Source organism: Aplidium turbinatum, chromosome 1, assembly GCF_918807975.1.
Source record: "Aplidium turbinatum chromosome 1, kaAplTurb1.1, whole genome shotgun sequence".
Taxonomy (NCBI): domain Eukaryota; kingdom Metazoa; phylum Chordata; class Ascidiacea; order Aplousobranchia; family Polyclinidae; genus Aplidium; species Aplidium turbinatum.
Window position 1 is genome coordinate 44,482,667 of NC_137472.1, and position 11,544 is coordinate 44,494,210.

At 38.6% G+C, this 11,544-nt stretch overlaps 1 protein-coding gene across 1 annotated transcript; it reads right to left on the reverse strand.

The window, feature by feature from the left end:
* Window positions 1-10,239: 10,239 nt before the first annotated feature.
* Window positions 10,240-10,695, reverse strand: LOC145766206 (uncharacterized). Its single transcript, XM_082577873.1, has one exon. The coding sequence runs from the start codon at window positions 10,693-10,695 to the stop codon at window positions 10,240-10,242; it is 456 nt and encodes a 151-aa protein (XP_082433999.1).
* Between the last annotated feature and the right edge of the window lie 849 nt (window positions 10,696-11,544).

The window sequence follows — 11,544 nt, forward strand, 5'->3', positions numbered from 1 at the left end:
CAAACACAATGTAGATTTGTGCATCATCTTGAAGCCTCTTTCCTATCAAACAAGACGTTAGAAATGAAATAAACCGTGGTCTTACTTGATTCTACATGAGCGAGGATTTAATCAATTTCATGAACATTCTAAGTTTTCGAGAATGCGCTATCGCCTTCTTAGGGGTTTTCGCTCCTTTATTACATCTTTTTTTCACCCAAGGGGGTGATAACGTCTTTATTGAGAATCACTGGTGTAGCCTCTTGTCTTTTTTCTGTTTCACAATATTGCTTCTACAAAGCCATTATGATGGCCTCAATTTTTCATGATTAGCTACTGTCAACTACAAACTTGAAATCATCCGAAATTGCATTCAATTGATTTGCATAAATTTCGTCTCAAAACTACAAGCATGAAATGAAGCAGTTGTCAAGCAGAATAGATTGTTGTTGTTCAATAAATGAACTGAGTGCTTGTAATATCAACAAACCATATTAGTCAAAAGTTTCCGGAAGGCTAGCCCCCACACCCTTCTATCCACCTTAACTTTTTTGGACATTAAGTTTTGCAATGTCTATTTTTCTTATAAATGTACTTTGTTAATAAAACTCTGGTCTTTCCCATACTTTTTTTTCCAGATCCTTTACCGAGTTGTCGGCATATTCACTATTTCTTTTTTTTTCTAAAAATTTTAGAGTTGTTTATTCTTTGCTGAAATGATGAATGTGAATTTTTTCCCTACATCGAAAATACATTGAAAGATTCTACATACTACATTGAAAACATTCTACATTGAAAGAGTTTGAGACCATAACCTAACGCTTTTTTGTCCTCTTTTTAAGAGCCATCACAAAACATAGGGGCTCACTAGTGAATATTGGGGAGGGAGCGTGATGGTGCTTACACGGCCCTGATTATACATAAATCAGGCAGCATACGGCGGAAAGAGATCAAGAGTCATTTTTACCATAACGCACATTCTCTAACTACAACTCTGATCGAGTCTTTGCGTTTTTGGATTAACAACTCAGAGTAACACTAGAATGACCAAGCGTTTTACTGTCTGTAGATAGAACGGCAAGTGGTTCCGTTACTTTTTAAGATCTATCACAATATTTGCATAACATTAGCCTATTCCCATATTTCGTTTATTAATATTCACAGTTTTTGCACGTGATCATAAGCTACCACCAGCGTTATTAATGGCAGGCAAACATGGAGATTTCACAATGTAGATTCTAACGACCTGTTTTAGCCTGACGCCGCGAGTTCGCTGTAGTAGTGGCAGTTTGCACTATTTTTCGAAACACAGCTCTCTCTTTAGTCATGTTCTAGTGCTATGACGATAGCACATGACTACGGACATATAGCACATGATAAATCTCTTGAACACGGAATTGTCCAATCAGTTCTGTCTGAATGAGTGCAATCTTTTATTTTCAGTTTATGCATTGATACTAAGTTCAGTTGCCGGAAGAGGGTTCTTTCCACGATCTAAGTAGATTTTGGCATCGGACAATAAAGCAAAGATAAACCCTCACAAGATTGCACTCTTTCGGACAAAACTGGTTGGACAATTCCGGATACTGAATGTGCTCTAAAGATTTGTCTTGATGCATGGTTTTTCACTTACAAAACGACAATTTATCGGCAAATCTAACACCGATGAGGTCACCACTTTCGCCGGTTTTGGTTAGTTATGAAATACCTCGAAAAATTAGCTCTCGACACTTTTTCATCACTCCCCAAATTTTGGTTGCCATATGTAGATGACACTTATGTTATACTACAAAACAAGTAGTGGATCAATTTCATCAACACTTAATCGCCATATCAAACTCTATCCAATTCACTAAAGAAGTCAAAAGAAATCAAAGCATAGCACTTCTTGAAGTAAAGGTCACCAAACAAACTAACGGTAGCTTAGATCAGCCAAAGAAACTTGCAAAAAACCGACGCACACCAATAGGTAGGCTACACATCACACCACTTACTTCAACACAAATTATATATTTCCAAAACACTCTACAACCGCTGCGATAATTTGGTCACTTTCGCAGTCTCAGATAACAAGAATAAAGAAAACTAACAAATTTATGACACTTTAAAACTTAATGGAATTCCTAAGAAAGTGGCAAAACGACACACTCATTTCTCCACCAACCGTCACGTCATACAAACCACCAGCAAAACTTATAACAGTTTTACCACCATTCCATACATACAAGAAGGTTTTGAGTCGATAGGACGAGCATTGAACCGCGACGGAGTTACAGTCGTTAGCCTATACGAAACCGTTTCGAACAATCGACAATATTTTATCACTACCAAAAAAACTACGTTTCCAACTGACAACCATAGTCTGCACAAAGCAAAGTAGGCAACAGGAACTACGTGAAAAATATCGAATGCTTTTTTATTGCTAACGCCTTTGCGACGTCGTCTGAAGGCTTATACAATACTATGTTAGTGTTACCTCAGGTCGAGGAATGGTTGAATACGAAAAAACACAGTAATCTTCTCCAGCAAACAAGAATTTAAAGAAATGCATTGGATTGTCAGGCGTCTGTAGTGACCTTCCCCCACGAAAAACGATTCGCGACTCCCACAAGGGTCGCGACCCCAAGGTTGAAAGCCCCTGGAGTAGACTATTCAGTGGTGCCGAAGTTAGTTGAGGATTGGGGGGGATAAATCAATATTTTATCAAATTTTAGACGATTTTGAACATTGGGGTGGATGCATATTTTTATACACAATTTTAATGGTAGCCTACCTGTATTAAGTTAATTAAACAATGAGCGGACCTCAGTAAATTAGCTGCTAACAGCATAATAAACAGATAAGAAATCATGGAGATAAAAGTGCAACCAGTGCCCTTGTGAATGACTGCTGCAAGATTAAGAAACAAGCAAAGAAAAATTGGTACCTCCAGCAGCATTCGAACCTATATGACCTTCCAATGAATAGCCTACTTAGTTTTTCCAAAAAAAAATACTTTATACTTTTCTTCTTGTCCTCTCCTTCACTAGAATCACTACACTTAGTGCACTATAGGGCAAAGTCACTAGTCAGGAGACTGAAGACAATCGAAGCTACAGAAGAACATATGCAAACTTATGACAAAAATAACAAATAAACAACTTTCAAATACATCACAAGAACTTGTTACAGAACTTGTTATATTACGTTTTACGGTAGTGCGCATTGAAAACTCATTAGCAATGTCATTTATGCTGATGTCATTAAGAATATTTTGGTAAATGTTGCAAACAATGCTTGTATTAAACCTTTCCTGTCTCAAAGTATTTCTCAGCCAGGTTTTCAATCTATGAAGATTGGAAAAAGACCTCTCACAAACAGCAGAGCTTACCGGGTAAACTACGAGGATCTTAATCAGCTGGTGTATTTGAGAATAGAGAGGTTTTTCCAACTCGGACAATGCTTGGTAAGCTCTTTTAGTGCAGAGATTTTGCTCCTGTTGCCTGTCTGACTGAATTAATTTGATAACTCATCGATTGTTTATTCAGCTCTGGATAATTTTTGAGCATTTCAGGAACTAAGCCGGTCTTGGAAATTTGTGCAAGTTCTTTATACTTTGCCGAATCAAAATTCAGGCTACTTTCAAACCATTCTGTCAGTTCAGAGATTACTCTGTCCATGAACTGATTGTAAAGTAGTTTATAATGCAGTTGAGTGTCTGCAGTAGCTGCCATCGAGTTTCCACCCAATCTTTCTGGGACTCTTCTTTGCGTGGTGCTTGCAGAAGCGTGAAAAAATTAGCAGCAATTTTTTTTTCCGGAAGTGAAACTGCATTTTTGTAATTGCTCTCAAACTCCAAATCACAATATTTCTCTAGAGTGATTTTCAGGGTCAGAAACAGCTCTTCACAAGAGTCAATGTCAAGCTTTTCTCCTTGTAACGTGATACTAAATTTCTCCATAAGTGCCAAAGGCTTCAAATCCAGAGACACAAGGCCTGCACAGGAGACTAATACAGTGAGTCCTCTCATAAGCATTACTGCAGTGCCGTGGCCAGTGGCCTGGTCCAACTCGTCCTTAATACCTTCAATAAAGGTCCTTCATTGTCTCGCGTCAAATCCAAGATAATTTAGAACTGTGATCAAACATCAATAAAAGAATAACAGCAATTCGAGATTGCAAACAACTAAATCGAAGTAAAACTTCATAGCAAACAATTTTTTCTAAATTATTGGTGGGGATGCTGCCAAAATATTGGAGGGGGTATATCTCCCCCATCCTCCCCTACTTCGGCACCACTGAGACTATTTATAGAAATTTTAGCTGGTTATCACATCATACGCCTAGTTTAGCTTTTTCCAAAGTAAAACCACCACAACAACTCAACAAGTAGGTTACCACTACTGAAAGTAGGCTACCCATCTTAATGCAACGATTTGATAAAATATAACCACTGATCATTTTTTGGCTTTGCAGTAGCCTACTCGGTTTTGAGCTTGTTTCTCAATGTCTACTCTACAGTCATCAGATGCAATGAAAAAAAAAACAGCTGGCGTTTTCTTGCTTAGGACGAACGCCTTATGTGATAAGCTCTTCAGTAATCAACAAAGTTAAACAGTTTTATGTCTTTGTAAATTATAAACAATCAAACGGTGACGAGGGTGTACCTATTCCCAACGGTTAATCATTAATGCAAAAATAAATGAGAAAGGCATTTGGAATGCAAACTAGAAAAGGAGATATCCCGTGTGTTGCTTATTACACTTGAATGGTCATCAACATTATTACTAGTAGGCAGTAGCCTATAAGGTTTTTGAATTAGCCTACTAACTTATTTCATAGTAAATTTGAATATTTCTCATGAAGAAGATAGTACTTTATATGAGTGAAAGACAAACAATAGGCTACACTGCAAAACTCTCGTACCTTAAAACGATAACACAAGTTGGGTACTTTAAGCTTTCCTTGCACTCATAGGCTACATTCTGCTTTATTTAGAACAGTCTCCAAAATTACCCGACCGAAACCCAATACTTTTGCGGTTGTGGTAGGCCTATATGAAGGTTCGCGGATAAAGAACATCATCACCCATTCGAGCATACCCGGACGCGAAATTTTCTTCCACGAACTTTTTGTCTCATTTGCATATTTCTGTAAGTGTAGCCATTAGCCTACTGGTTACCGCGAAACGCGCGTAACTGTTTTTACCGATTCATTTTTTTTTGCGCGGTTTTCAAAGTCAGCAGCCCATTTTCGCCCTCCAGGTCCAAATCTAAACATTGAACTTGAAAAATAACGTAGCCTGGAGACACACCTAGTCTAGTCAAGTTTAAAAAGGGATAAATAACATGTTTCAATGACGAAACAGGCAATGTCGAAATCGTGAACGACGTCAGGGAGGGACTCTTGAGTCTCGGCTATCTTTTGTAGATTGGCTCAGGAACATAGGTTAGCTATGGGGATTGAAATTTAAGTTTTCAGAAAGTATTGCTTTGAAGGCAAATACAACGTTTATTAACGTAATCTGGCATACGGAAACTGTGTGATTGAAACTGCCATTTGAGTCGTATCAGTTCTGATATTTCCTGTTCAATAAGATGAGCTTCGCTGATCAATTTTAACCTTAGGAAAATGCGTTGTCGGTATTATATCCAAGAGAGTTAGTTATGGTTGCATAAACGTGTGCTGATTTAAACTAACAATAATTCATTTACTACGCTCCACTTGCGTACACCCGTGTATTGTTTTATTCTACGACTATTCATCATGTTGGGAAGTGGCGGGCAAAGATTTTCATGCAAGCAAATTTGTATATGTGATAGGCCTACTTTAAATTTAGTTTACAACCTCTTTTACAGTAATCTACTAAAAGTTTAGAGGGGAGGGTCGTGACCCTATGTCTCCATTGACACAGCCACGCGAATAACATGATGATGCCCAAGTGGCTGAATGACATAGGCCAGGGCTTACCAGACTAGGGGTCGCGTAACGAACTTTCGGGGGTCGCAGAGAGTGTACCAGTTTTACACAATGTAGCATATATGCTGCAGGCTACATACGCAATGTAGTCTGCAGCATATTAGCCCAGCACATGTGTGCAAGACGCTGTGAAAGTTATTAATTTTATTGAGTCGGGCACTCAATACCTGTAGGTTTCTGCAAGTTTATGTGGTGAAATGGAATCGTAGTTTAAAACCATTTCATTACATTGTGAAGTGAGGTGGCTTTCAAAAGTCAAAGCTTTGAAAAGTCTATCAATGTTGAAAAATGAAGACATAATTTTTATAACAGAAAAAAAATTAAGACTTGAATCACGATTTTCGCAATGACAATTAACTTTTGAAATTATGCCAACTGTCATTTTTGCTTGAAAAACTGAACGAATTTACTTGGTCCCTCCTTAGAGATAACACTGTCAATGTTTTGCATTAACATACGTATAAAATTGATGCGTTTATCAAAAATTAAACATCTGGAAACAAAATGTTCAAAATGATTAAAGTCTTAGTGAGTGCTGGTCAGCATTTTCAACAATAGGCTACTTGGTGCAGGAACAACTATTTTCACTGCCAACGCAGTTAAATTCTTTTTGCGCATATTCTAAATTAGGTACAGTATAGTAAAACTTTTGAAAATATACTACTTTTAATACGAGTTCAGAATAATTTTCTTTTTAAAACATCAATTAATACAGCCAGTAACGCAGGGGCCATTGGACCATGAGCCTCTATTTTTATTAAGTTATATTTTTTTGTATGATTAAATTTCAAACGATCAATTTTGATGATTTTAAATAGCAGCAGTCGAACTAACTCCAAAGTCTCACCAAAAGTACAAAAAATGAAATCAAGGCACGCTACTCCAAACTCACTAATGAGGAGCTTGCGATAGACTAATGATTTGTACCAGAGCTTGGAGACTTGCTGTGCTGTTGAGCTATTTGTCCACGAGATGGCCATGAAATATCGGATTTTTAAAATTTGGCCTGATTCAAAATGAACCATCAACTTTAGAGTAGCCTAAGCCATTTCAGTTTTTGGTTATAATTTAATAAAATTGTTCAATAAACTTTTGTTTTATTTCTCTTAATGTTGCAAAAGTATGACAGGATTTTTTTACTGTTATTACATACATGAACAAATTGTTATGATTAATTATTATTAACAAAACAGAGCAATCTATTCAGTGTAGCACCAGCAGAGATCGTGACTTTGATCTTGAAAGACAATAAGATCAAGATCATAATAAAGTTGCACATAGAGGTATTTTTTTAGAACTAACATTAAGCTCACTGCATTTTGATTTTCAAGATCACTAAAACTGGTGATCTTGCCCATCTCTAAACGCCAGTTAGTAGGCCTACCTGTCCAAGTAGAGTGTAAAAGCTCCACTACTTGCTAACAATTTTGCATTACAGTGTGTTGCTGAAGTGGTGCTATGCCTACACTTTAATACTGGGTAACAACTGTATCAACAACTGCGTAGTTAAGGTCTTGCGTTGCGTACAAAAATTATTTTGTGAATAAGATGGAAAATGAGAGCAAAACGATTGCCCAACTAGGCCTACTGATCAATTTTCTCAAATCCACAAGTTTTTCATTATCGAAGAGCGGTCACTTTCTTGTTTTTTCTTTCTTACGGTTATATATCTGACATACACCGATTAACGATTCGGGAACTTTCGCAATTCATATCCCTGTCACTTTTCGCAGAGAGCGTTGAAAAAACTGGTCCCTGGTTCAAAGGAACGTGGCAAGCTAACTTATTTTCTTGTTCGTTTGTGGTTCAGTTTTCATAGAAAAAAAGCACTAAGAATATGCACAAACATTTAAAATTGTCAGTAGCCTACTGCTGCAACTTCAACTTTGTTTAGCCTAACTTCTAGCTTCAGCTTTACGTTTTTCTAGTCCCTTGGGATGTTGCGGCAAGTATTATCTTACGCATTGATGCAATGATGTAACAGTGTTTTTTTGCTCGGGCGTCTGTTCCAGGCTGGCGTTGCAACTACTCTAGTCTAAACGTGCGTTCACACCAACTGTTGTGTTTGCAACTTATCTATGCAAATCAGAGGTGGTGAGCCTGCATTCCGCATTGAATCATGCGGCCTATGTCTAAATGGTGTCACAGTACGTAACGTTAAAACTAAACTATCCGGTAGGATCGAAGCCTAGTTTAATGTAAAATATTCAAATGCTTGAAAGAAAAGAAACATTTCTGACGGAAGCACAATTCCATGTTTAGGCCTAGTAGAAAAAATAGGCCTACGTAACAAATATAGGCCAATGCGTAGAAAAAAATATAAAAATAAATCTGATTTGTCATTACGACTCTTTCCATAGTGATATAGAACTATTGAAAGGAGTGTTGCTACGATAAATGGTATTAATACCACAAAAGAGTGGTAGATTATAGGCTAGTCAATGCTGGAACAAATTAAAAACTAAACATTTTAAGAAGTGCAGAATGGGAAGATACCTACTCAAAGTAGGGTAGTTATATAAGTATCACAAAGCTATTCTTCAACTATTCAACAGCTGATGTACTCTTTTCTACCTCAGAAGTAGACCGATGCTTGTTTTTTCAGTTGTTGTAGGAATGTGAAGATGACTGATTCTATCAACAAATTTATCTACTTATTTGAAGTATCAGGTCTGGTGGGTGGTGGCCGTGTTTAAGTATAGGCTACTCATCGATAAATATACCCACTTTAAATCTTTTCTTATTCGATTTATTCTTTTAAGGCTCCGATCGAACGAAAATGGAAGACGCTATACTCGAAGCTCACCCTTGTTTGGGATCATCAGTCACTCAATCAGGATCATCATCCAAATGTCTTGATATGATTATTGGATATGCACTACTAATGAGATCCCAAACAAGCGTGAAACTCGAGTATGACGTCTTCCGTTTTCGTTCGATCGGGGCCTTAATGACTTTAAAAGTCCCCACATCCCCATAATTCATCTATGTTTTAGCTCTGAAGTAAACCAATGCTTGTTTGTTAAATCTGTTGCAGTTTGAAAACTCCACAAACTCAAGTTAAGCGATCTCCTGTTATCTCACAAACTATAGCCTAGGCTACGAAATTGTATAGGTTGGATCAGAATTAATAAAACACTTTAAAGTAAGTGTCATTTGAATAGGTGCTTTTTTTTAATTTTCCAAGACGGCATTTAAAATTGAAAGATTTGCGGCCTGCTGATAATATTTTATAATTCATGCCGCCCTCTATAGTAAACTGCTCTTAACCTCAGCTCTAAATCAGTAAATGCTTAACAATGACTAATTAGAGTAACTTATTGTGCAGGGATATCTGCAACTACAAAGACAGTGTACACTTGAAACTATTTATGCATCAGTAGACTATTAGGTCCCTTGTTTTGGTGAACTGCCTGCATAACTTTTCTACAACTTTGCAATCAGCTGAAGCAATTGAGCAACAAGCTACTGACTAAAGAGCCGTTGGGAAAAGTAAAGCCAACAGTTTGGATACGTATCAAAACTAAGATGACAATGAACCGGCATGACGTAGAATGTATGCTACTATTTGGCAATGTTTGAGCAATGTTCTAATGTAATGCAAGCTTAAATTTTACATTACTGCGGTAGATGGTTTTACACACTTAAACAGTAGGGAGGGCCGTCGGGAGCAGATCGCTTAGCAACTCGAGTTTCTTAGGAGTTTATCGAGGAAATGGCGAAATCGAAAACCATTTTTAAATTGAACGCCAGGAAGACGGTGCACAACAGGGTCCAACTAATCAGTAAATCACCCCATTCCAGGGATATTGCAGTGGCGTATATTCAGGGTGTATGCGTCGCACACCCATCAAATATGGTTGATTCATCAATCATCATACAGTTAAACCATGGCCACCTAAAGATACATCTACAGGTGGTCATGGTTAAACTCAGTCAGTAATAAAGCTTGGAATGCATGACAGTCCAGATTTTCACTGTTTCCTGTTATAAAACATAAACATATTGTTGTATTCTTACTTCTGCCTCGTTATTAAGTCAGGAGATACTTCGGTAAGATATAGGTTTTTGTATATTGAACGAAACGCTTATAAGTCAGACAACACAATAACAACGCACTGTACTTCACAAACTCTTCTCTTCTACTGCATAAAGATACAACCACGTCTTAGCATGAGAGTTTACGCCTCATTGAATACTTAAGCTTCCATGCAACTTTCCGCAGACCATGTATCGAATCTAAAAGCAATGACGCGTAGCGATACACAACACCTCCTTTCTACTCTGAAAACCCGTGAAAGAGTTAACATTCAAACATTCTTTTTGACTTACGTCTTCTTGAAGACGTTCTTGGTGGTTGTTGGACCGGATTGGATGTTTCCACATCTGCTTCATCTGCTGGATGGTCAAAACGCGGTTGTAGCTGTTCGATGTGCCTTTTCCACATCGGACCGTGGGGTAATACCCGCACGTTTACACTGCGGCTACCGAACACTTTCGTTACCACAGCTGGGACCCACTTAGGGTCTTGTGTCTGTCGAGGTCCGCAATACAGCGCATAACAGGGGGTTCCCGCTTCGAACTTAGGTCTTTCCACGCTCTGAAGTGCTTCCCCATGTCCTTGCCTGTTGACTTGCTTACTTTGTGCGAAGTGGGCTGGTGACGGCAGCATGACGTCGATCTTGGCGCGAATGCGGCGCCCCGAAAGCAGTTCACCTGGTGATAAGCCACTTGATAGCGGTGTTCTTCTGTATAGCATTAAAAACTCTAGACGTGTTTACTTGGGTGGCAAGCTCGACTTCTTTAGTGCTTGCTTGACCGACTGTACAAGTGTACAAGCCGTTCTGCAGCCCCGTTCGTTGCTGGGTGATAAGGTGCCCCTGTCAAGTGCACTATACCCCTTTCTTTGCACCACTGCTGGAATTCCTCGAATTTAAAACTTGTGGCGTTGTCCGATACAATTGTATGTGGATAGCCAAAATGCGAGAAATCTTCTTCCAGCAGCTCAGTTGTAGCTTGCGTTCCCACTGATGTAGTTGAGTGAATGCAAGGGTACTTAGAGTACGCATCTACAATGACTAGCCAATTGCGTCCCATAAAATTAATTGCATGGTCAATATGAATTCTACTCCACGGCTTCTCTGGCAACATCCACGGATGGTTGATTGCTTTTGCCGGTTTGTTTTGATGTTCGGAGCATGCAGTGCACTGACGACAGTTTTCTGCAATGTCTTAGTCGATTCTGGGCCAATAAACTGCTGACCGTGCCAGCTGTTTCATTCTTTGTATCCCGAAGTGCCCAAGATGAAGAAGTTCCAGGACTTGTTTGTGAATACTTCGTGGGATGACTAGTCGGGCTCCATAGAGTAAGCAAGCATTCTCTACAGACAATGATGGAGCGATTCTTCTGAAGTCCTCTGTCGAGTAAGCGTCACAATTTGGTGCTTCAGACGTCTTTGATTCAGGCCACCCTTCCCTGGTGTATCTCATTACCGTTGATATGACTGGATCCTTGAGAGACTCTTTTGGGATCATTCCAGGCTCTGTTGGATTCAGCTGAGCGTTGATCATTTTGATAGTACTCACTACAAGAGTGTTCTGTTCCTCT

Bases quoted from the DNA above. Each gene is read 5' to 3' on its own strand.
- LOC145766206 (XM_082577873.1), bottom strand. From the start codon at position 10,695: ATGCTATACAGAAGAACACCGCTATCAAGTGGCTTATCACCAGGTGAA.